Raw genomic sequence first — 24,850 nt, forward strand, 5'->3', positions numbered from 1 at the left:
TAGCAACGTTGGTAAAACGATGTGCTCAAAAGTGAAATTTGTTCTCTGAGTACACAGCATACTTAACAAAAGGCTATACACGCTGTTCCCGTGGACACTTAGAAGTCAGCGCAAATGCAAGGAACTTTAAATCGGTTTTGATACACTACACCAAAGTTTCACATTTGGCATATCCTTATAACTACAGCGATTTCATCAAAGTATTCTATGCCAAGAGCAACGAATATCTCACCCTGATTTTTTTCTTCTTCTACCCTGGGGAACCAAAACATGAATGTCCATTGTAGTCTCGCTAACAGACACAGCCAAAAGTTACCGTTTATTTCATGTCCTTTTATACTTATTTTATATTTATGTTTCTGCAAAGGTAATTTAATGGAACATTTCAAGGTTTAAATATCACACAGTTCATGCCAAACAATGAAACCCACCAGCTTGAAATCTGGAGAAGAAATTTTGCTGACACCTTGCATTGCACATCCAAAGCAGCAATTTTTTTAAAGGCTCCGCATGATTTTCTTCGGGATTATAGGGTTTTAGCTTGAAATGATAAACAAAAAATAAATAAACTTAAGCGGTACGCATGACGACAACTTTTCTTCAGTGTTGTACGAAAATGTAATTATGAAAGTTAAAAGCCAGGCGCTTGCATTGGGGGCTTCTTTGGTGCCCTGAAAGCGGATTAGCATCATTCGCAAGAAGACATGCTCATATCTGCGACAGATTTGAGCTTTCTAGATGAAAGAACGATTACATGTTGCAAACAAGAAAGTACTATACCTTAAAAGTTCTTCCTCACAAAATAAATACATTCGCTTACCTGCTACTGGCAGCAGCAGTTGCGATCCTCCATTGCGGTCCTCGATCAAATTTCGCACATTGTGCACGTCGGCGGTTTGTGTACTGAAAACATGCAAAACTTTCACGTTTCCATTTTAATCAAGTTTGCGCCTTCTTCAACGACGCAGCTGTCATGTTAAGAGAAAATGCATTTCCTGAGACCAATTTGCACATAGCTGTCTGTATTTAAATGTACTCAGTGGTCATGCTTTAATAATTAATTTAGCGCTAAAATTACTTTTTAAGACACATTAAATGAGATGGAATACGAGCGACGTGACCTCCATATCCCACATTGCATAATGGGCTGGCATCACGTCATAACGCTGCGTTCTGTCCGCACGGAAAAAAAAGTAACAAAAAAGCTTGCATCCGCAGACACACACCTAATGACGAACAAGATGTGATGAGTCACTTCTTTGAACTAGACGCTACTGCGATCGCCTGCAGTAAATGAAAATAAGCCCAGCGTTTGTCACAGAGTGGCCTATAAAAGAATCAATCTAAATGCTCCCCCTCTTCACAAGGCGTCAGCCCTGCAGTCAACGCCGAACGGCCCTTGTTTCTGCATGACGTGTTGACTTTTCTTAAGAGACTATACAAGAGAAGAAAGGGAGCAAGTTATGAATTCGGAGCATTCTAGTCGGGTGGTAATTCCTGCTCGCATAGAGCGCTGAGGTACAAAAGACGAGGAGATGAACATGCGTCCCATTTCGCCTGGGCTGGAACATTCTCGTTAAGTGATAAAATTGACGCTTGCGTTCAAATGAAGTCTTTGAATCTCGTGTTTGGTCTGCAATTCAATTATAAAGAAGGGGTAGCGGTCGGCAGGTCCTACTATAGATCTTGACCGATTCCCTCTCCTGAATACTGCCATTTACACTGGTAAAATAAAAACATCGTCCAGAGTAGGTCACTAAGAGTGTACGTGAGTTTATCTGCTATACGAAGCAATTCAATGGGCCATAGAGCTTACATACAGACTTGTTATGCAGGCTCTTAAGTGCAGCAGCGAATTTCTAGAGCTGCGGGTCCGCCTCGCTAGGGTGTACAGCCATCTTCGGTTATTCCCGCCTGATTAAACACTTTACGAGCGTCCCGCCAGCAGAACGCCGGTTTAAACCACGAAAACAGATAAAAATTATGAAATTACAGTGGCGACATATTTAATTTTTCTTTCTTCTCGAGGCAAAAAAAAACGAGATTTTTAATTCGAACGAACACGTGCAGCATACTGTTGCAGCGGCCATGACTTCCACAGCTGTTTCAGTAACGTCTCATGGTCCCGGCTTCATCTCACGACGGCAGGCAATCTACCGAACCGCTCAAAAGTAAGTGACGCTCGTTTCGACACTTGGGGAGGCAGTCTTTTGTACCTCAACTCTATTTCAATGTAACTATCGCTCGTAACTACATGCAGTCAAGGTCGAAGATTAATTCAAGGGAAGAAGTTAGTTGCCTTTTATCTGTTACCACAAGCTTTGGAGGCGGTGGTGCATAATTAGTGACAAAAAGAGTGCATAATATACAGACAGAAGGGAGGCTTCTCTGGCTGGGGGCGTGTTTCGTGCATAAAGCGTGAATGAAGTATAGATTACGGAAAGAAGGCGAAAAAGAAACGATGTGAAATAACGCGGAGAGAATGAAGTGCAGCGCAACAGAAGGTAAGAAGAATAGATTGAATGGCGTGCTCATACTCACATTTGGAGAAACTGGCTTGCAGTGGTGGCAATCCCCTTTTTCACGCGCTGGCGTTCAGAATCTGCCTCAAACGACATTCGTCTCACGCTAGATCGCCACCCGGTTTCTCAGCGCTTCTCGAATAAGTACGCGTACATCCTTACTTACCTCAATGACAGATGCCTGATAAGTCCTATTTTATCTAACTTTATCCGACGAATTCAGTGGCCTCCATTTAAATGTATCAGACGTAAGCGGGGAGGCTCAGCTCTACGACCTTGGAAGGTCAGTTACAAAAATAAGAAATTAATGAGCGTTGTAACGTGTAAGCATCAGTGGTTTCCTTATGATTGTGAAGAGATGAAGCAAAGTTGATCAATCTGTAAGCATGCAGGACAACGGCAGAGGTGCAGGAAACCAATCTGTTAGTTGAGAACGACAAGAAGGACATGCTGGAAAGGGTCTGTGCGGTAAAATTATTCTGGTGGCCCTCACAGGTCTAAGCGCCACCTGGAGCATTGAGAAACTTACTCTCAAACTACAAGCGCGTTCTGATGTGACCGTTCATCCATCTGCAGTGTAGTTTGTATTTTCACACACCTTCAGAGCAAACAGTTCAACAGACGCTTACTTTTTTTCAGATGGATGCTGCACAAGACTGCTAGCGAAGCCGTCGTCATTGCTGCCGAGAATGACGCCTTGTGGTCCGATGTTTCGTTGGATCTGCGCCTGTTTATTCATTCACTTGTCCTGCTCAAAACATACCACCGGCAGTCACGATATCAGTGCCCGTGCACAACATTTCCGCCTATGCACCGAGCGAGACGCGTTCTTATCAGTGCGCTTAGCTTAAGACCTTCGTTCGACTTCAGTACGATTTTGATGTTGGTTTACCTTTGAAATTTCATCAGGTAAAAGTTGCACTCGAGGTGTTTATCCGTGAGCTAAGGGCGTCGCATGTAGCATCTGTGAATGAATAAAGTTTCCTGCATAGTGGACTCAGGACCTATAATTGGCCACGATATTTCTTGGGTCTTCACGTACTCTTCATCAATACAATCTGGCGTTTCTTAGTTTTTTCGTACCATCATGTTTTCTTTTCTAGTTTTCTTTTTATTGCACGTTTACCTTTGTGCCTTCGAGACTGCAGTTGCGTGGCCTATTCTTTGTTTTACCCAAAGGAGAACGGTGGCACAGTTGTGCAACGAACCTGTACTATCAAAAGTAGTGAAGTACAGATTGTTCAGATTTGTCCTGCCATTTTCCAGTATGCACCTGAAGCCACAACCAGGGCAATTGATTGGTAGCATGCATAGTGAATGCCCATGCTGTATTTTCTCGGCCCTTCTCTTTGTTCCCTTTTCTCCCAAAAACCCTCCCCAGCGCAGAGTATCATGCATACCGTTTCAACGCCGGCTAAATTCTCTTAAAGAGCTCCTTCCTTTCTCACTGCCATAAGAACTGAAAGTGTGCAGTAAAGCTTTAGCCCCGACACTTTCCCTCCTTCCTCCCGTCAGACGTCGAAAGGGTTGCGCACGGTTTCTGATCCCTTCGTCTACATCGAAAAACTGAGTGCGTCACACTTCGGACGGTAGGCGAAGTATAACACATGTAAACACGCCACACGTTTTAAGTCAGTATGAGCGGCGCCTCGCCTACATCTCCAGCACGTACGCGTGTACCTCAGGAGTAAATCGTTGCTTCCGTAGCGACCTGCGTAGGCAGCGTCTGCCGCATGCCGAAGCAGAAAAGGTTGCGCCAGCACGCGCTTGAAACAATGATCTGTGACCTTCGCCCCGACCGGACGCTGACGCCGCCGCTGCGTCGACCACCACGTCGACTTAGAATCGTGGCTTCAATAAATGTGGCCGTGGTCGCCTATCTGGCGACGTCCACTCTTTTGTCACCAACGCAAGCAATACGTCGTCGGGAGTCAGCGCAACTCCCGAAGTTAAAAAAAAAAAAAATGAGCGTGGACAAAATTTTCACGCACATTTTCTACTGCGATCAGCATGACTGCGTAACTTGCGCTCACCACTCTTTCTCATGCTTTGAAGTGGCTACCGAGCGCCAAACATGGCTTCCTTAAACTTCGTGGAAAAAAAAGAGTGTGAAAGGCGACGGACGCAGCGAGAACAGCCACGACAAGCTCTGTTCCAAGATGCTGTACCAACCAGCTCAAATGTCGGCATTACTTCCTGAAACACCGGCAGTGAAATGCCCCTCAGCGAGCACTAATGGGCATTGGATACGGATACGCCCACGGCGAAGGAACGCGACGCCCCCTCAGCGCACGCGGGCGGTAGATTCCTCGTGCCAGGTGTCTCTGTAAATACGATGCAGGCCGGCCCGCGTAGCTTGCACCTGCCTCGGATAACAAACGGCGCACTTAGGGTACAGAAGCTCGTGATTACCGCCGACCAGATTCTGCCTCCTCCCAAGGAAAGGGCGTTCATTAAGAATACAGCACAGGGAGAACAACAAGGGAAGCCCCCCTCGCACATCATGAATTCTTCCGAGATCCAGGCGGTTGCCGTCACTGAATCGATTCTGTGCTCCCGCCATTTTCCTTCACAGAAGCTGGCCCTTCAGCCCCGCGCCTCTTTGTCTTCCCTCTTTCGACGCGTTAGGAAATCTATTTTAAGCCTCATTAGGCGGATAATTAACACCGGCTTATGCTGCAAATTGGAGCGCGGCCATTGTCGAGGGCCGTGAAAAGGCTCCACGCTGATGCGCAGAGCGGAGCCCGCAGCGCGAGGAGAGTCGATGCGGCCGCCTTCGAGTTTCGACGTCCAGTCGCGGCCACGGATTTCCACGCGGCCGCCGCCGTACGGGGCGGTTATTAGGCCCGGCGGCACGCGGCCCGATGGTCGACAACTTTTCTCCCATCGATCGCTATCGCTCGCTCGCGATTGCTGCCCAGATTGTAGACTGTCGTGACACCGGAAGACCTGCTGGGAATTACTCGTAGACACTCGCCTCCTTTCGCTCATTTCGGGTCACCGTGGGCAAAGCACATCAGACTACATTATCGACCTTTTTCGGCCTTTGCCGGAGTATTTTTCACGTCTATAGTTGCAGCAGCGTAGTAACAACTCGGGGTCCTCGTAAAAATTTAGGGTTTTCGAGAAAGACGAAGTTTTTGAAGGATGAAGACAAGAATGCTTTAGAGCCCCCAGAAGTGGGTTACAACTACCTTTGCTTACCGCACCGCAACTGCTCTGAGTCGACTATAACGACCGCTCAATCGCATCGAACCAGCAAGAATTATAGACGCAGTCTCTGACATTACGACAAAAAAAAAAAAAAAAAAACCTGTATCACCTATAGAAAATATTTTCGTGGAGATCAAAAAAAAAAAAACATATGACGACTAACCACTGCACGGGCTCAGGAGATTTGGCTTTCTGGTGCAGTATTTTATAACGTTTAGTTTCGTTTTCATATTTTTTTTTGGTTTCTCAGTGGTGGCGTTAGTCCCGGACTACGTCATAAGGATGCCACGGCCATTGACAGAGAAGCAGAAAAAAGGAAAGAAAAACGAAACGTTACTAAATGCGGGTGCTAGTACTGCGCATAACTCGCAGGTCTGATATATGATTGTGTTACTTGCATTTCTGTCTAGGGGATAACTTCAAAAAAAGGCTAGAAGATCCGCGAAATATCACCCCTCGTTCGCCAGCAATAAAGAAGCGAGAAAAATAAGTAAGTTTGCGGTAAAGTACGTTCGTATCCCACCCAAGAACAGAAAACCATCCAATAAGTTTTCATTCGAAGAAAGAGAGACAGAAATTTCTCTAATGTTCACAGCTAGTCTAATGTTACGGCTCCAAAAAATACCGTATATGCCGGTATATGTGACGGCATTTCTTGCCGTGGACAAAAAGCTACACAAGCAATGTGTTTTCGGAAACAAATTATGACGTCAAAAAATAAAAGTAAAAATGGGCATCTTTATTAATTTTTTTTTCGCCCGAATGGAAAGCGCAGAGCGTGGCCAAGAAGTTAAGCCTGCGATTCTCCCCCCAGTTCTCCAGGAACCACTTTATACGTCGTGGCTGATCTATATATGACGCAAAACTTTTGCCGAGGATGGTTTCTCGTTTTCATGGATTGCGTTTATAGTTTTCACCGACGACCTTCCGAACTACGCCACTTTTCCGTTAATTAAACTGGCTGCGAACGCCTATTTCTCTACCATGAAAGCTTATTCCATTCATTCCCGCAATAAAGCTCTGCTGTCGCGTTTAGCGTGTATCTGAATGGTTCCCTAAATGGTACCACGGGCAGAAAAAGTAATTGAGCAGGGCATAATGGTGGGCCTGTTGGTAAGGCATGTCAAGGGAGAAAACCAGCCAAAAAAGACGGAAACACAAGAAGAGAACGACACAGGACAACGGCAAAGTAATTATCCCGCGGACGCGGTATTAAAATGTTATTTCTTGAAACCTGGCATAGCAGTAACAGTTTTCTCTCTCAGCAAATGCTAAACACGGTAGACTGCGCTTGTATCACTAGTCCTTTTAGGGGCTGCGGGGTCAAAGGGATTCCGCGGACCAATTGAATCTGTCCTGTATCGACAGATTACGGCATTCTAACGGCAAAAAGACCACTGTCACCGAAAACGGAGGTGTTATAAGCTAGAAGTTACCAGAAACCGAAATACAGGTGTCGACACCACGGGCCCATTTCACAACTAAACAGCGCGCCCAAACACCGAATTTTGCGCGCGAATTCCAAAGGGTATGCTACAGCGCCCTTGGCTTCAAAACGGCGACAACCACTCTTTCTCGGTGCAGACGTTACCTGATTAAATCTAGTGGCGGGAAATTATTTAAATTGAATTTCCTCAACTGTAAATGCGCCTTTTGTTGGAGTACTGCAATTAACCTACCCCGGAAGAATCCATAAAATAAATTTTTACTGAAAACAATGATTGGATCGATTTGTCCACAGTATCTCTTTAAGCTATACTACAATAAAACTTAATTTTACATGCAACTAAAAGCTCAAGAAACGTCAAACTGCTCAGATACCTTGTAGTTTTCAGAGTGTTGCAAAAATGGCCCTCCGGCATAGTCTATTGCCTTGTGGAACTACATCGGCCTTCGCTTCACATGTATGTTCAAGGGAACGTCGCTTTTCTAGCCGCTAACCCAGCCGACCAGCTGAGGCTGATCGACCACGACCCAAACGAGAAACGGAGGCCGGAGGCCTCCTGTACTGCAAGGGGCCCCTCCCGGGGTACTACAACAGATTCAACCACTGTCTTTTCAATACAGTTTGTTTATCCTCGTCCTATCGTGTCTGTCGCTCGCCAAAATAGATGCCGGCGCTGCGGAAGTGCACGGTTGCCTGAACAACCAGCTTTGATGCACAAGCGACAACGGCACTTAGGCTGGACCATGGCGGAAGAATGCCTGGACTGCACACTGAGCTGATCCCAAAGAAAATGATATTGATGCTGACGAATTTTAATGGCGCAAGGGCAGTTTCGGCCAAAGTGCGCCATGGCAAAAGGCAATTTTGGTCTACACAAGGTGTGGTCACAGACCAATTTTCCAAGCACTTCACCGCAGAGAAGCCAAGCACCAAGCTCAGGGAAAGCTTTTATCCATTGGAAACCGGCGGGTACCCGGCGATACTAGCAATCGAACCCGGCACCTCTCACATGCGAGACGAATGCTCCAACCGCTAGGCTACCGCTGCGGTGCCAAGAACACGGCTGCTAGTCATTTCGCGGCTGCAGTACCTGCTAATCCAATGTTCAAAATTCCGACTGCGGCAGCAGCAGTGTCAACCATTTTGATGCGGCAAAAATAAGCTTTCGTGAACGCAACCCTGAGCCACAAGTTACGCATGAAAGGGCCGGACAGATAAAGTTTCAGCACAGAGGCGCAGTTATGTGGGCTAAACTGGGATGCTCCCTCGAAGCTTGCATTCCGAAAGGTCACCTTCGTGGGATCTTCGAGGAGCTTCATATCTATGATTCTTGCCGATCATACCGCGTTGGCCTCGCAACCACCGAAGAGTAATTCCGTGGATCCCTCCTTCCATATGGCGGTGCATTTCTATGATTTAAAACGGAAGTCATTGCTCTTTGCAAGCACGACTGAAACAAAGTTTTCAGAGAAGGTTCTCTGCGACAGCCTCGTGGAATCTAGCAGGAGAGAAAAATCCAAACTTAAATGTTATTTAAGACAGAAATGGTAATAGTGCTACAGCAAGACGTACAGTCGTGAAAATTATAAGAGGGAATAAACTTCACGCAGAAAATTGCAAATTTCTTGGTTATTTCTCTACTAAATTGCACAACGACATTGGGATATTGTAGGCGCAGACGAAAACTAGTTAAAGAGAGAGAAAAACTGTGCTTGTCACAAATAATAACGGAGTAATCAATAAATGAATGCTCCAACTGTGTTCCCCACTCATATTTTTCACGACTGTACACAAGAAAGACTGACACAGGACATGCGCTAACTTCATCTGAGTTTATTCTGTCTCAAATAATGCACCATCTAGCCAAAATTGACGTTCTTTTAAATTTTCTTGAAGCACTAGACTTCTCTACGTCAAACAGGCTCAAATATATATATATATATATTTTTTCAGGCAATTTCAGAATAGGTTTTTGTATTCCGAAACTTCAAGAACGTACCAAAATTTCTCCTCACAATGAAGTGATAGAGGCGACAAAATTTTTCATTAAAGCAGTACACCTAGATTAGGACTGTCATTAGGCCCCTCGTCGCCTCTGAGATGTAATGAAACACTGTACACGCCTTGCAACAATATGCGCACTAACAAATTCACGCGACGAGATTTTTTGTGCATTTCAGCTCACCTGCCATACTTCCTGTCGAACGTCGCCGCGGTGGCTCAGTGGCTATGGCGCTCGGCTGCTGACCCGAAAGACGTGGGCTCAATCCAAGCCGCGGCGGTCGAATTTCGGTGGAGGCGAAATTCTAGAGGCCCGTGTACTGTGCGATATCAGAGCATGTAAAGAACCCCAGGTGGTCGAAATTTCCGGAGCCGTTCACTACGACGTTCCTTATAGCCTGAGTCACTTTGGGACGTTAAACCCTCATAAACCCCATAAACTTTTACTTTGCATTCCCAGATATGTTTGGAAATGGCAAAAGAATGATGCACTGTTAAGAGCATATATAAACAAAAACTATTAATATGTTTATATATTCAGCATCATACGCGACGCGCCAGGCATTACAGGATTAAACATGACGCAACAACTGGCGTGGTGCCTCACTGCAATGGGTCATTCGCTGACGTCAGCGCTCCTTTGTTCGCCCAGCTTATGGAAAGTAGCCCGCTGCGTTCTTATCTCGTCCTCTCAAGAGGCATACAAACGTTTTTCTATGGCGTGTCGTGGTGGTTGCAGTATACCAGAGAGTGAATCGTTATCTCGTTACAGCCTTGGGGAAATAAGTCAGTCCCTTATTACAATACTGAAACGAAATCGATGCACAAACACGGAATCATTCCTCGGAGCCAATTCTAGCGCAAGCGCGACGTACACAAAGAGTAACACATGCAGAACTATCCTACCCTTTTCAGTACTTGGGCGATTCTCTTTCACACTAAAATTCCTGCGTCTAATCCGCAGCCTCAACGAACGGAGCTGAATGGAAAATATTGCCTTTATAATGAGCTTATGGCCTTGGTACACTCATTAAAATGTATATCATCTGCGCACCATCCCAACGTCAGCGATGGAAGTTAGAACAAAAATGCCCTCGAAACTCTCGAACGAAGCAAAGCCGTCCTTGCATGACACGCCAAGAGTTCCGGTTTGCTGCTGTAATTCGTCACGGTGCAGCAGACTAGACTACAGGTAGCTGCGCCGTTGCGTCTTGTTTTTCTAGATACTTTAAAGAGAGTATCTTCCCCTGGTGTTCCTTGTCCTGCATAGCTGCCATCATCGGTGTGCTGTACCAACTGTCCTCAGATTCAAGATTACAGCGGCACAGCCCGACCCCTTCATTGAAACACCTTTTGGAGTCGGGCGATCATTCAATGGGGAAGATACATAATGGAGGACCGTGCACTCCCATTCTTTCGTTTACCTCATCGAAAATACTGCCCCGAAAATATTCGTCGTGTCCGCAAAGAACTCTGGGGTTGTGCCTGTTCGTACTCCATGTCAGGTGCCCATGAGCGACCCCGTCAATGCCTCGGATAATCCAGGACAAGGCCAGTGACTACGCTGTCCTTCGCATAACGCGTCATATCGAAGCAAGCTGCTTTGTAGAAAAGAGGAAAGTTCCGTGAATAAATCTCCTTATTCCCCAGTTTCACACATTCGCAATAAAATTTATATCTGTTTTATTCCTTTTTAACTTCCAGATGCAGGCATCATTTAATGTGATATACGTAAAATTGATGCCACGGTTGCTGCAATATAATGCGAAATTCAGCGACAACTGGAGGCCTCGGAGGTGTCACGCTTGTGAAGAAGCAGAGTCTGTTATCGCTCGCTACCCCCATCGCATCTGGCCAAACATTGCCCGTTTATTTCGAAATGAGCCGAAGTCACCCTCTTCGCATCGTGCCATGTTGGTAGCGGCAAGCCCTGTCTCCAACGACAACTGCAGCTGCTTTTCGGCAGTTTCCGCCTTCTATGCCCACACCGCGACTGTCGGAACACGCTCTCCACTACGGCTACCTCTCGTAGGGTCCTTCTCTCAGTTACATACGCCAGGCGAATTTCCTTTCCTACCGGAACCACAATCCCTCTCCACATCCTGCGCTCGCCTAGCCTAGATCATGAAGAAGGCCCGAACACAACCTCCTGTTCCAAGCACCAATATCACTACTGACAGATGGTAGCCAATGTAATGCCGAATGGGGAAGATCCAGTCGAAGCGAGTCTGCCAGCACGTGCTGACGCGAGGCTGCACGGGTCCCGCTGTGAAAGGCAGGCGGGCTCAGGCAGTCTCATGCGCATGCCTCATCTCGCAGCTGCGCGTGACGCGGACACCGCCGCGGCCACCATGTCGCGGTTCGAGCCACTAACAGCTGTCGTTGTGAAAAACTTGATGCCTAATATTGGCACCAGCAACACCTTAAGGCAGAAGGAGAAAAAAAATGCACAAGAACTAGCATATCTGTTCAGAACGAAGGCAACAAGATAGCACCTGAATAGGCACTATATAGAAAACAGAATAGAATATAATGCACAGTACTCCAGTAGAAATAACTGATTGACGAGCAACCTTAATGTAGAGCGAATACCAGAGAGCAGAACTATTTTATTTCTCTCCTATTTTTACAGCGACCGCTATTAGTGCCTCAACTTCCGAGGACATGGTCTCCTCGTCATCCGCAGATCGGAGGTGAACAGTTAGAAGACGAGAGAAGGAGCGCCTCGATCAGCGTCCGGCACCTGCTGGTGCTGTTCTTACGCATGGCCTCCACTTACGCAGCTGAGCGTAGCTCCCACCAGCTGTGTTGGCGGTCTGGCTTTCCGGCTGCCTAGCATCCCCTCTCATCGCGATAGGGAAGTTCGCAATAACAGATCCTGGTGCTGCACAAGTTTTTGCAAGGCACGCGGCGTGGAGATATTGCGGATCATGCTGCCGAAGCTGAGGTAAGGCGGCTTCAACGTCAAAGATCCCACAGTGCGCGCGCCGCACAAGCCGAACCAAGGAAGCGCCGGAGGCAAGGAAAGCCGAAGAAGCCGCGAAGCACTTTCGCAAGCGATTCTTGAACTTTGGTTAAAATTACTCTCTGTGTGTTGTTTCTGGTTCCGCAACGACCCAACGGCATTAACATCGCCTTGCCACTCTACGCGGCAAGAGGCGTTTCCGACTGCCAACCTCCACTGCATTGCAGATGTGCACCAGCTGTCACTGAATTTTGCTTTACATCGCTGTATCTGTGCAGTGAGACATTTATTTTTTCTTTGCAAGAAGGTAAACTCGCACACTAATGTTTCGTAGTTTTCTTGCCGCATGCATATCGAGACGTGCAATTTATGTCAGACTGTTTATCGCCACTGCAGTCATGTCAAGAGGCGTCGCAAGCAAGGGGGGCGGGGGCTTTAGAGTTTCACGAGAGCTGCTAGAGTTGAGATTAGTACGAGTAAAAGGATTGCGTTTTTGATAAATATCTTCCAGTGTTTCTCACAACACCCGAAGGTGCGCCGATCCAGCGCTCCCTACCATCGCGGTTAGTGCGCAAACAGCTGCGATGCTCTGGGAGCACGCGTTGGCCTTCTTCCTGAATCCGCTCATGGACCGGATATTACTTCGGACACGCACTTCTTGCAGCGCTTTAAGACACCCATTCCCCCGCAGGTACAGGACCAGCCTGGAACTGACGCCATAGAGAAATGGGAGGTTTCGATATACTCTGCACAGTACGGCAGCAAAGTTTTCACAATTTCTGATATCTTTTAGACCGAATTTTCTTCAATAAATTAAAGCTCTTTGTAAAATTGTCATCCTAATGGCGCTTTTAAGCTGGAAGCGGGGAATCAAAGGCAACAGCTCAGAGCTCCTTTAGGTTGCGAGCGCCTCAAGCTGTCATTGCTTTCCCGATTTTAGTTCAAGGTGAAAGTACTACTCAATAACGCCTTCATGGTTTCGTTTCCTAGCAGACTAAAATTGTATTAACTTCAGAGACATAATGAACATGTTCGTGTCTTTTCTGTTTTTCTTTCTGAAACAGCCTTGTCATTAACTGTTCAGGTGAGTTTCGGCAGGGCACGAAAACGCTTTTAGTTTCATTTCTCCTCTTTCTTTAGTTTTGCTTCAGCGCCACAGTTCAAACCTCGGTAAGAAGCATTCGGTCGCAAGTTATGTTCCTGGCAGCAGCATCGTAAGCTGCAAGCAAGGTATTTGTATTCTCGATCTGACTTCCCCGCATCACACACACTCTTTAAATTTCAGCTAGATATTCAATTAACGTAGGTTGAGCAACGGCGGTTGATTGAAGTCGGTTGCGCCGGCTGGCTACGCTCGTGGAACTGGCAGCCTCTTTTTTCAACAAATCGGAGATGTTAATGAGCCTGGTAATTAACTCATAACTTAACTTCTCAAGTACTCAGCTGAAGCGCCTCGACGGAATCCCAACCCTCGCTCAAGCCTCACTCCCGCGTAGAAACGAGCCTCACCGCCTCCCTTTAAAAACAACATATACTGGCGCAGCGAGAAACAGCTTGAAGGATTTCGGCTGGCGCGCCGGCGAAAACCAGTTATCCACAGCGCACGATGAGCGCCGTCTCCCGCCTTCTAAACAGACGCATCAGCGATAACGTCGTCTTGCTCGCCAGTGCGCAGCGTGTTCTTGCTTCTTGTGTCAGCTCCCCATTGTACCTCCCCCTCCGGCTCTTCACAGCGCCTCTTTTTGTCGGGCCTGCTGTCCGTCAACGGCCAGAGGTTCGGAATTGGCTCTTCCGGCAGCGCCTGCAAGACGCGCCGGCGGCAACAGCCATCAGCGAGGACTCTTCAAGCTCACCCCCTCTCACCTCTAGGGTTGTTTGTCTCCCGGACAGAAACAATAAAACGGGCCTCGAGAAGGGACAGCTGACGTTACGGCGACACACGTGGGCCTAGTAATTAGAAAGTTAACAAAGAATGACGTAATACGCTAATTACGACGTCATTCGCCTCTTAAAACAGCCACCATGCACCGGCAAGTAAGAAGCTGGGAACAGACTCGGCGAGGTCGCCGTTTGTTTAAAACCGCCTTAGCTATCCTCTCCAATCTACCAGGCCCCGTTCTCACTTTCTTCCGATCATCCATCATATCATTTTTCTTGGATTATAAGGGCCCTCGTCGCGTCACTGAAAATAACAAAAAAATGCCACTACTGCCTAGATTCCCAGTCCGCTGGGACACGGAAACACCTTAGCGAAATAATATCTTCAACAATGTTCAGAATTCTTCCCCTCCTTCGGGAAGACGAAGCGACAGCTTTATATCCCCCCCCCCCCCCCCTCCCTCCTGGCTATCTCCGTTTTGCTCTCATCTATGAGACCACGTCCAACATGGGCCAGGCGCATCCTGACACCATGACCTCGCAGGGTCAGTTCTTCAGGACGCCCACGCCACAACTTGCTATATCTTACTAGGCGGACTTACTGCAAGCGACTACGCCTTCGCCAAGACTTACAGCCGATGGCGACGTCGTTCGCCCCCGGAAAAGTCCTGTAAAAAGCTATTGTCGTTGTACATAGAGCGATAGAGACAAAGAGGAAGAGGGAAGGCAGGGATGTTAACCAGAAGGATGTTCTGGTTGGCTACCATGCACTGGAGAAGAGGGATGACAGAAATGAGAAGGGAAAGAGAGAAGGGACGAGGGGCACAGTCACAGTTGATCCCTCAAGCCAGTCACTCTCAGGAAGCAAAACAGCGCCGCCTTATAGGCCTTGAGGGCAGTCGACTGTTGTGGCCACGGCCACAGGATCTTATCCTCTGTTAAAGGGCGAGGATCGAGGCGGTCCAGAGCGCAACGATTGTCGTTATAAAGTAAAAGGAACTCATAATGGTGACTGGCCGGCTTCAGGACCGTCTTACGTTCTGTACCAGGTCTTGCTCTGTCCCTTATTATACCTGTACCTAGAGGATACGAAAATCAAACACACACATACAAAGAAAAAACTGCCGAAAGAACGCAACACAACGCTGCAGAGAACACAGGACAACAGAGTACGGGTGCTACAGCGGAAAGTATATAATTCAATTTTATTTGTCATGCCAGCCACAGCGCCAAGGAGGAGGGAGAGGGAAACCGGATAAGAGAGTACAAGGAAGTACAGGGCAGTCGGCACATGAACAAAAAAAGAAAGGCAGCCCGCACACTGAAGTGCCGCGGTAAACAGGTCATTTGAAAACATTTTGGGGCATACAGTTGCATATGAGCACTAAAAAAAAAAAAAAACTCTGTGTCTCTCTCTCCCTGTAATGGCATATGTGACAAAAGCGAGCTTCCCAGTTCGGGTTTTAGGACTAAATTGTGCCTGCTTTCGAGCGTTGCTGCCTTCACCTTATTGGTAATAACTTTTGAGACTAACCTTTTATCTTCTTTCCATTGATAACATATAGTCTGCATGCCCTAGAAGAAGATGTGTATGTTGACAGAGGACTACTTTTTCGCTGATCAGCAAGGGCAATTATAAATAAAAAGCTGCATGGCAACCGTCTTGGGCTTCGCGCATGCGCGGTTCGAGCAAATCGAGGAAAGAAACCAAAGATATGAATGACGAAGAACGGCGTGGCCTTTCTGCCGAGAAGAAACCTTAGAGCTGACAGGAAAAACCCGTGTCTGCCGGAAACTTCAAAGGCAGCTGCTTGGGCTCCATCCTAAAATTAGCGCCAGCCTCCGTTGAAGAAGGAATGAAGGGAAGCTCGCGCGGTGGACCAGGATAGCGAAATTTCAGCGTCAGCAGATTGCTGTGATTCCTCGATGCGAAGAATACCAATAGCAAGTGCGGCAACTCCCAGTGGTCATTTTCATAAAGCACATTGACGATGCACTGCGAAAAAAGCGCTCCAAAGCAAAGCAGAAACTCTGAATAAAGCGAGTTCCGCAAATTGGCGGCGCGTATTGCCGTCGGTGACGCAATACTAAAAGCAATGGAGCGAACTGTGGGCTCAGGAGTGCTTTTCCTTCAAGTGCTGCTCATGCCCTGTAAACGTGCGCATTATCGTTGAGGTAGAAAGAACGAAGAAAATCTGCTGTGTTGACGAGAATTTGCCCCAGTAAGGCACAAATTATCCTCAAAAAAAGAAGCGGGGGGGGGGGGGGGGCGTTAAAATTTTCAGATTTAACTGAGGAGCATGCCAAGACTGCGCAGAAAAAGAAATGGTTGGAGGTTTAGCATTGTTAAGCACGAAATATTGTGTGAAAGCATGTTTTTTTTTTTGTAGTTGGACACTACTGCCACGTAGACGCGACTGTTCTGGACAGCCAGTTCAGTGCCTTTCCTTTCTTCAAAATCAACGGAGTCTAAACGTTCTACTGGTTTTAAGAAAAGGAAAGGCGCATAACTGACTCAATTTGTATGTGGACGCCACCGCCTGCTCACAGCGCGACTGAGGTGTCCACTGACACAGTGAGCCAGTTACACTTGCTACTCAAGAGGCTTTGCACAGACACACACCACTGAAACCAGGGAGTGCAGCTAAAAGTGATTTTGCACTAAAAGCCTCCATCCTCCCAGGAGCTTAACTTACTGATTTCCGTCGATATCTATACACCGTGACTCAAAACTGGTTTCAGGGTCTCAATTATCTCGCTTTTTACTCGTTCCTATCGTGACAACTTTTTATGGAAACAAATCAGCAGATTTGGAGAATTTTAAAGCACTCATTTTTTGCAAAAGAAGCGAAAGAAAATCCACAATGATCGGAGAAGTACCTGAGCATCCGTCCTAGAAACAATTTTTTGTGTTCATTTCGTATGCCTGGCTTGAAATGGTTGTGCGGACGATTCTGGATATTGCGGCGTTTTATTATAGTATTTCCCACATTTCAGCATGTCCCACCTTTTTTCACGGGGATCCGACAGTGTCCAGGACGACTGTACAAATGTGCACGCAGTGCCTAAATGGGTTACATGAGAGGGAGACTCTGCAGTATCAATTTTGCGCGACTTCTGCGACAGTCACTTTTCCAAACGAACTGCTGTAATTTATCCGCCCTGTCGTTCTGTGTATACGAAGTGCCTTTGTGAAACCTCCTGCTGCTCTTTCATCGTCGATTAGTAGCACATGCCATTGGTCTTCAACGCATATAACTGGAAGAGGGAAGCCTCGTCTCTGAACCCCCTCCTTCTCTTAATCGCCTTCGGCGTGAAGGACATTTATTTCATGCAAAAAGAAGAAGGCAGACGAGTGGGCAGCACTTCCGCTAAACCCCGTTTCTAACTACCACTGACTGCCTAGGTCGCGTAAAGCACAAAGCTTTCCCTAAAATCAACACGTATATAAACTGCTTCTGGCACCTCGTTTGTGTCACACGCGCATTAAATTAAAATAAGAAAATGTACGCGTGATGTTCAAGCTGGAACGGCGACAGCCAGAAAGCATGCCAATTGAGCAAGGGCGCTGTTCTCCAGGGATCCTGAGTTTCCGAAATTCCAGTTCAATGACGTCAGAGTTCTTAATCAGCGACCAGCCAGCTGGCCAGCAGCAGCACAAGTATTTCAAGAACGCCGCCACAAACCTACGGTCCTTGCGCCGCGGCTCGTTGCCTCTGAGCGTCCCTTCTGAATTTTCAGCGCGGCGCCGACTGCGGCGCTCACACGGAAATGAACGCAGCCAACCGGCGCGTGCAGCATTTTCCCGCATCGCGGGGAACATCGCGTTGAGATACTCGGTTTTTTTTTTTTTTTTCATTTAATACTCTCTCTTCGTCGACCAGAGTGCACCGCAGTACGGCAACTTTAATATTATTTGTTCGTTCCCTATCTTTTTGTTCTCCTTTTGCCCGAATTAAAAACTCACGCGCACTAAGCGGTAGCTCGGTTCCGAGAACGCCTCCGCATAACGACTTGGTTTAAGAGGTGCACGCACGCCACGCAAATCGCGGCCCGAGGTTTCGCGCAACTTGGGTGTCCGAGCTCTCTTTGCCACCGAAAGTTTCGCTCATCTCTTGTTCTTGCTTATTTCCGTACCCGTCCCTACGGTGGTGGGCTAGGGGCCTTTTACGTGCCGCGAGACGAGCCCGTACATCATCTGGGAGTAAGGGCCTTCTGGGCACAACAGTGGCGATGAACGCAGACTGTGTTAGTATGAGTTAAACAATGGAGCCTATACTGTTGCAAGGGAAAGTTAACCAGCTGCACGAAAATTCGTCCCCCCCCCCCCCCCCCCCCCCTAAGAAAGATCACCCCTACATGCTATCCACAGCACCACACAGAAGGCTAGCTTCGAGTAAAAGTTTACTACACATGTTCATAAAACGAAACGAATTCCTGGGTACCGACAATAGAGTAGGAATGAGAGAAAAACGCCAACTTTTTCCAATTTAAAACCCTGTGTAGCCTAAAGCAAATTCTTCCAAATGTACGCGCTTGATTTATTAACTGTCGTTCGGGGAAAAGTGAGGTATATGTACTCGCTGTTTTGCCTTGCGACGGCTTGCAAACATGATGATGATGATGATGATGATGATGAAGTTTAATGGTGCAAGGGCAGTTTTGACTGAACAGCGCCATAGCACAAGGTAGTTTCGTTGCGTAAGGTGAGGCTGCAGACCCATTCCCAAGCATTTCACTCAAGAGAAGCCGAGCACCAGGCCAGGCGGAAAGCTTGTACCCACTGAATCTGCAGTGGGTACCCGGCGGCACTGGGGACCGAACCTCGCACCTCCCTGATGCGAAGGCTTTGAAACATGCTCGTAACCATTACATAAGCAATATTCCAGCAATTCTTCGAAAATACACTTCATCGCGCTTTGCTTTCCACATCGTCTCTTGAAACAGACGGTCTCATTACATGCTGGGATGGAGCAGAACCTCCAATGACAAACAACGCTTTACGCTTAGGCTCACCTTGTTCTACCTAGTAATTATATATATATATATATATATTGATGAATGGAGAAGCAAACTTGCAGGGGGGAAAAGTCCCGCAATTACCCCACCTAAAGAAATAAGGCAGCCTATTTCTTTTTTATACTCCAGAAAAATTGGGTCACCTTTGCATGTTTTTCTCTTTGTATCTTCATTTGTTGTCGTTTCATGTGGAGCGAAAGAACTCGATCCAAGCTGGGTCCTGGAAGCAAAAGTGTAAAAGGTCATGCGGAGCATAAAAAGGGTCGTCTGTGCAGAAAAAGAAGAAGAAGAAGCTGCTTCCCCGTATAAGCGGCTGTCGGGCGGGGCCGAATTTCCAGGCATTGTGTCCTCTCCTCGTTGGGCGGAAATCCGAGAGACCGCGTGCCGGACAGGAAGAGGGACAAGCGCGGCGGCGTCGTCGGTGTCGCGTTGCCGCGGGCCGCTCGCGCCCGATCAAAAAGCGGCGGCGCCTGGCTGCGCGACTCGGCCGCTGCCGGCGGCTGCCGAAGCCCCGAGGCCTCGCGGGCCTCCGGGGGGGGGGGGGGGGGGGGGGGGGACCCGCCTGAAACAAAGGCCGCCGCCGCCGCTCAAACGGGAGAGCCGAGCGGCACAAAGCCGAGCACGGGCGGCGTCCCCATTAAAGGAACGCACAACAACAAACCACCCGGCAAAGGGGGAGGAGTGGAGTAAAGAAAATGCCGCTTCGAAAGACAAAAAAAAAAAAAAAGAAACTTTATTGATCGCGCCGTGAGGAAAAGCACGTTCCGCGCGAGTTTTCCGGACTTGTTTCCTGGGCCCATCTGTCTAGCCGCCTTAGATCGTTCTGCCTGTCGTTCCGCTCTCCCCTCGTCGCTCTCTCGAATTCGCGACGCAGGCGCATCCTGCCTGCCACAAGTGCGCAAGCCGGCAGCGACGACGCGGACACCGGCTACGAGGAGAGAGACGTAGCCGGCAAAGAATAAAAGGCCGGCAAAAGAGAATCGCGGGGAGAAGAGAGCCCGCAGAAAGACCAGGGGCCAGCCCCGGAGAAAGAATGCGACAAGGGGCGCCGCGGCAGCCTGAGCGCGCCCGCCGCTGCTGGGGCCGAAAAGGACACCGCGAGAGGCAGTCCGGTAAAGAATGTTCCAAGGGCCAATTGTGTGCGGGCCGCGCAGAAAAGCGCGGCCTCCTTCGCCCACACGCACGCACAGACGGATTCCACCGTCCCGCTCTTGGCGCGTGTGCCCCCGGCGCGCAACTTCATAAAGCCCCTCATTCCCTCGCTCCGAGGGGTTCGCGCGCGCGTGCGCCAAGGCGGAACTCGGACCTAAAGAGACGCGCAGAAGAGAACAAAGCCCACCCTTCCGTACAGAGTCAAAATAAACACGGCGGGTGAGGTGAAAGGAAAACACGACCCGTCAAGAGCCTTTTTTCTCCTGCTCTTTTGCCCCCCGCCCACCCTGTGTGTGCGCGTGTGCTCGGGCAGAGCGAAAATTGGCAACGCGCGCGGGATCAGACTGACGGAAGATAAAGTAATGATCATGAAGAACTAGACAAGGATGCTCTAGGGAAGCCTGTCTAAAGTAGCGCTTTCGTAGGGTCGCTAGAGGGCGGAAAAACGACTAAAATAAAGTGGCACAGCGCACGACGGAAACCCCCGAGGACGTTATTAAATTAATAAGAAACACCGGACCACCGGCGTTGTCTGTGCCCATTCGAGCCTCGTGCTCGATACGAGAAGAAAGGTTCTGGTTGTGCCGATCCTGCGACTGCGCTAACGGTGCTGAACCCAGCTCAGGCCCGAAAAGAGGGCAGCAACGACACTAGATAAGGGGAGGGGGGGACAGATTTTGTTTTCTTTTTTTTTTCTTGCGCTTCCTGGGGACAGTGGGACGTCGGAAGCCTTTCAGAGTTCCCTGAAATCCTACGTGTACACAGAGCTCGATGAACGGTCCCAAGTTTGTCCACCGCTCCTTCTTTCCAGGCCGCATGACGACACCCGTACATGGACGGCTTGAGCGTACCGTCTCCTGTGCGAGCACAGAACAAAGGGATTCAAAAAAGAAGAAAGAACAAGAGAAGCCCTGCCATGGAAGCAAAGTTTTGAGCGGAGAAATAATTTCCGTCGGAGTCTGAACCGCAATGGGCATCGGAGCGACCGCTAATCTTCGTTCTCAATCCTGATTACGCCGGCACCACTCGACACGAAATGAGCTGGGGCTGTTCTTGCGCTGTTTTATTCATGAGCGGCGCAATACCGACCGGCTGGGCAAGCTACGCGGCTAAGGGACGAAACAGCTGCGGACTCTCTCGTCTAAGCAAGACTGCCAGGGAGTTGTCGTGAGACTGCGCCTAAAAACATTACGCCGGAAGAGAGAACGTTGGCCGCAACAAATCAAATAACCCACGCTCTCGTTTATTGCTGGTCGACGTAAGGTGTGATACTTGGCCGAATTAATTTCCTGCTGGGCCTTCGCCTGTTAAGCGAAGCTTGCGCGCACAAAGCTCATTAATGTTACTTTGCTGAACGTATCAATATGTCACGAGAAATCACTTTACGGACACCTTGCGTATACTGCAACTTAAAACCATGCCTTTCTTTTTTTTTTGTGGCCGGGGGGTGGGGGGGGGGGGGGGGGGGTTGCTTGCCTCTACAGCAAGCACATCACGATAGTGTTTTGTACTTATTAGCATTTTACTCGGAGATATGTGCACAGAAGGGACACGAAAGTAATGCATTTCAGACGTAAATAGCTGAGTAAGCGACAAGCATACAAGTGAAGGGTAAAGAGGCGCTCGTTATGACATACATGACATAAGCCAACAGCCCCCGAAGCCAAGGAGCATAGAGGATGTCTTTTTTTTAATTTGTAGTTTTTAATCAATGCTAGATTAATAAACGTAGAAGAAAAAACAACCACATGCCGCCGATGCGATCTGAACCCACGACCTCTGAATTTTTCGTGCAGTGCTTTACCGAGAATTCGGAGGTCATGGGTTCGGAGGTCATGGGTTCGGAGGTCATGGGTTCGGAGGTCATGGGTTCGGAGGTCATGGGTTCGGAGGTCATGGGTTCGGAGGTCATGGGTTCGGATCCCATCGGCGGCATGTGGGTGCTTTTCCTTCTGCTCTCATTATTTTCCCAGCGATGAAAATCTACAAGTTAAAAAAAAACATCCCATATGGTTTCAGTGGCTGTTGGCTTCAGTCATGAGTAAGCTGCAGGAAAACGGTATCTATTAGCTTTGATGAGCTTGTGCTTGCAATACGCGACACACCCAGGAGCTTTAACTGAGCAGCCAGTGGTGTTTAAACCTCGCAAAGTTCAACACAGATCAACGCTACATTCTGTAGAGTAAAGTGAAACCCGTGTACTGGGTTTGACAACCAATTTTTAAAGACTCGTTCGACGATCATATTCAGCGGCTAACGCCTCAAGAATGGAAGTTTTGTGGCAGATCATTCCCGCGTTAACCAGGTTTCGCCACTCTGATGGGGGAGAGGGAAAGGGATGTCATAGTCTGCGAAAGATACCATAATGGAAACCTGCCTAGGAAGACGCGGTGGGGCAATGTGCCGTATTACTAGCGTACGGACAAAATGTATGCGCGAAAGATAATAGCTCCGTGAAAGGAACGGCTTATGCGCTCAACCCTGTCGCTTTTTCTCTTCTCGGTTGTTTGTTGCAACTATGCATTTTTATAACCCCCCTACCTCGCCGTCTAATCGCGCATTAGCCTTACGGACTCGTGAAAGCCCTTTTAGATCCACCCGAGCGTTTAAAGGATGTTCACTTCTTGATTGGCTTGAAAACCAGACTGGTTTACTTGATTAGCTACTTTGTGCCGCTTTGTGCTCGTATATAGCTTTGATGGTTTTACAAGCTTTATGGCATGAGCATCTATATTGTTTCTTTTTTTTATTCACCCCTTACCAAGGTCTATTCGTCTTGCTTTTTTAAACAAGGCGCAAGGCATTTTGTGCTAACAAAGTGAGGTCAAATATTTTCTCGAGTTTTCCCACAGACAGTACATTTACTCCTGGCGCCACAGTGCGGCCACTGAGGGATGGCCGGGGTCCGTGAAAAAAAAAAAAAAAAAGGAGTGGTGAGATGGAGATTTGGTTTATTGGGGTTTAACGACCCAAAGCAATTCAGGCTATCAGAGACGCCATAGTGAAGGGCTCCGAAAGTTTCGACCACCTGGGGTTCTTGAACGTGCACTGACATCGCGCACTACACGGGCCTCTAGAGCTTCGCCTCCATCGAAATTCGACCGCCGCGGCCGGGATCGAACCCGCGTCTTTCGGGTCAGCAGCCGAGCGCCATAACAACTGAGCCACCGCGGCGGGGCAGTAAGATGAAGAGCGGAACAGATCACTTCGAAAGGTAGTGGACGCTTGGCGGTTAGCTCGTTAAGATGCGCGAATGTTAATGGTCTCAGAGTGTACTTAGGGGATAGCAGCGGCACGTTATCGGTCGAATAAGTTCGATTGGAAGTCCACCGCTGTCCTTCGTTATTCTTCATCTTTGCGTTGCGTCCCTTCTACCGGCCTCTCCCTGTCAAAACTCACCAAGTGGAGCTTACGAAAAACACCGGTGGAACCAGATGGAAACCAAGTGGAATTAATCGGTCTACAGTTGAGGTTTTTGACATTCCTGCCGGTATTTCTTGACTGCCTTGTATAGTCACGACAGCCCGAGGCGCCGGCCAGTCAGAAGCGTTAAGGATGGGGCCCTTCATCGTCTGCCGAAATAGTGGCGCTATATCCCCGCCTCAAACATTATGTATCGATTCAAATAAAGTGCGGTGCGAGTAGCAGGAAGATATGGCGGGGCCGACAACTCGAGTCAAGAATTTTTTTTTTCCCCGCACTGACCAAGCAGCAGCAGGAAACGCGCGCCCAGTGCCTGAGGGCAGCCTCAGTTCTGGAGCTGAACGAGCGGGGTAAAGACGGGCGCTACGGAGACGCTGGACTTGGCGAACGAGCTCCCGATAAAAGCAGCGCTCGCTTTTTCCGCGCAGCCCCAGTGTGGGAATAGCGGCCCGTAGCTGCAGCTGCCGCGGTGTCGTCATTACGGCCGACATTAGGAGTGTAAACGGGAATGCAAATTAAACGCCACCAATCTCCGGGCGCGTTTAGCCGGGTAAGCGGAGAGAAATTAAGAACTGTCCTGATCGGCGGTGGCCGCGGCGCCGACGCCTTTGCAGCCGGCCTGATGCTCATGTATGAGCGAATTAAAACCGAGAACGGCAGGTCCGGCCGCTTGCCGGGTCAATCAGGCCCATTCGTCGTGCCGTCACGGAAGCCGGCTCTTAGGCTCCGGCTAATTACTCGTCGCGACGCCCCGCCGACGAGCTCGCCACCCTCTCTTCCTCTTCGGCCCTCCTTGTACGCAGGCGCGAGAATCGAAGAGCCCGGCCGAGCGTGTTTTCGATTGAAACTCTCGGGGAAAAGAAAAGGCCGCCGCTCGGAGGAAAAGGACACTTTAATTACGAGAAACAGCTGGCGAGAAGGAGCAAAAATAACGGTACGGGGGAGGAGAGCGCGCGCGCGCGAATTCCTGGCACCGAAGGGGACCGCGAGCGCGCTGTCTCGCGCGCCGTCGGGGGTATGGAGGGCGACGGAGGGGGGCGCGCCGCTTTTCCGTTACTGTTGCGGAAGCCGCGGCGCTGGAGACGTGAACACTTTGCTGCCCGCGTTGACGTCCGACGCAAGACGCCTCATGGGCTGCGCCCCAAGCTTTTCCTTCCTTTTTTTCGGCGCCACATACAGAACTTGTAGGAGAACGATGCTGCAAAAAGCATCATCACACTGAAAACACAT

The 24,850-nt window shown here is 48.7% G+C and overlaps 1 protein-coding gene across 2 annotated transcripts in view; it reads right to left on the reverse strand.

The window, feature by feature from the left end:
• The window catches only part of LOC149350395 (protein APCDD1-like), a 175,784-nt gene that overhangs the window by 134,928 nt on the left and 16,006 nt on the right, over nt 1–24,850 (reverse strand). Inside the window, exon 1 of one of the 2 annotated variants that reach the window (XM_089579408.1) lies at nt 3,152–3,592. The exons of the other annotated variant lie outside the window; for it this stretch is intronic. Within the exon in view, the coding sequence (XP_089435534.1) occupies nt 3,152–3,200 (49 nt within the window). The 5' untranslated portion in view covers nt 3,201–3,592. Of the gene's footprint in view, nt 1–3,151; nt 3,593–24,850 lie in introns of those variants that run through there. 2 annotated transcript variants of the gene reach the window in all.

This window comes from Amblyomma mixtum, chromosome 3 (assembly GCF_055824585.1).
Source record: "Amblyomma mixtum isolate Tamu chromosome 3, ASM5582458v1, whole genome shotgun sequence".
Taxonomy (NCBI): domain Eukaryota; kingdom Metazoa; phylum Arthropoda; class Arachnida; order Ixodida; family Ixodidae; genus Amblyomma; species Amblyomma mixtum.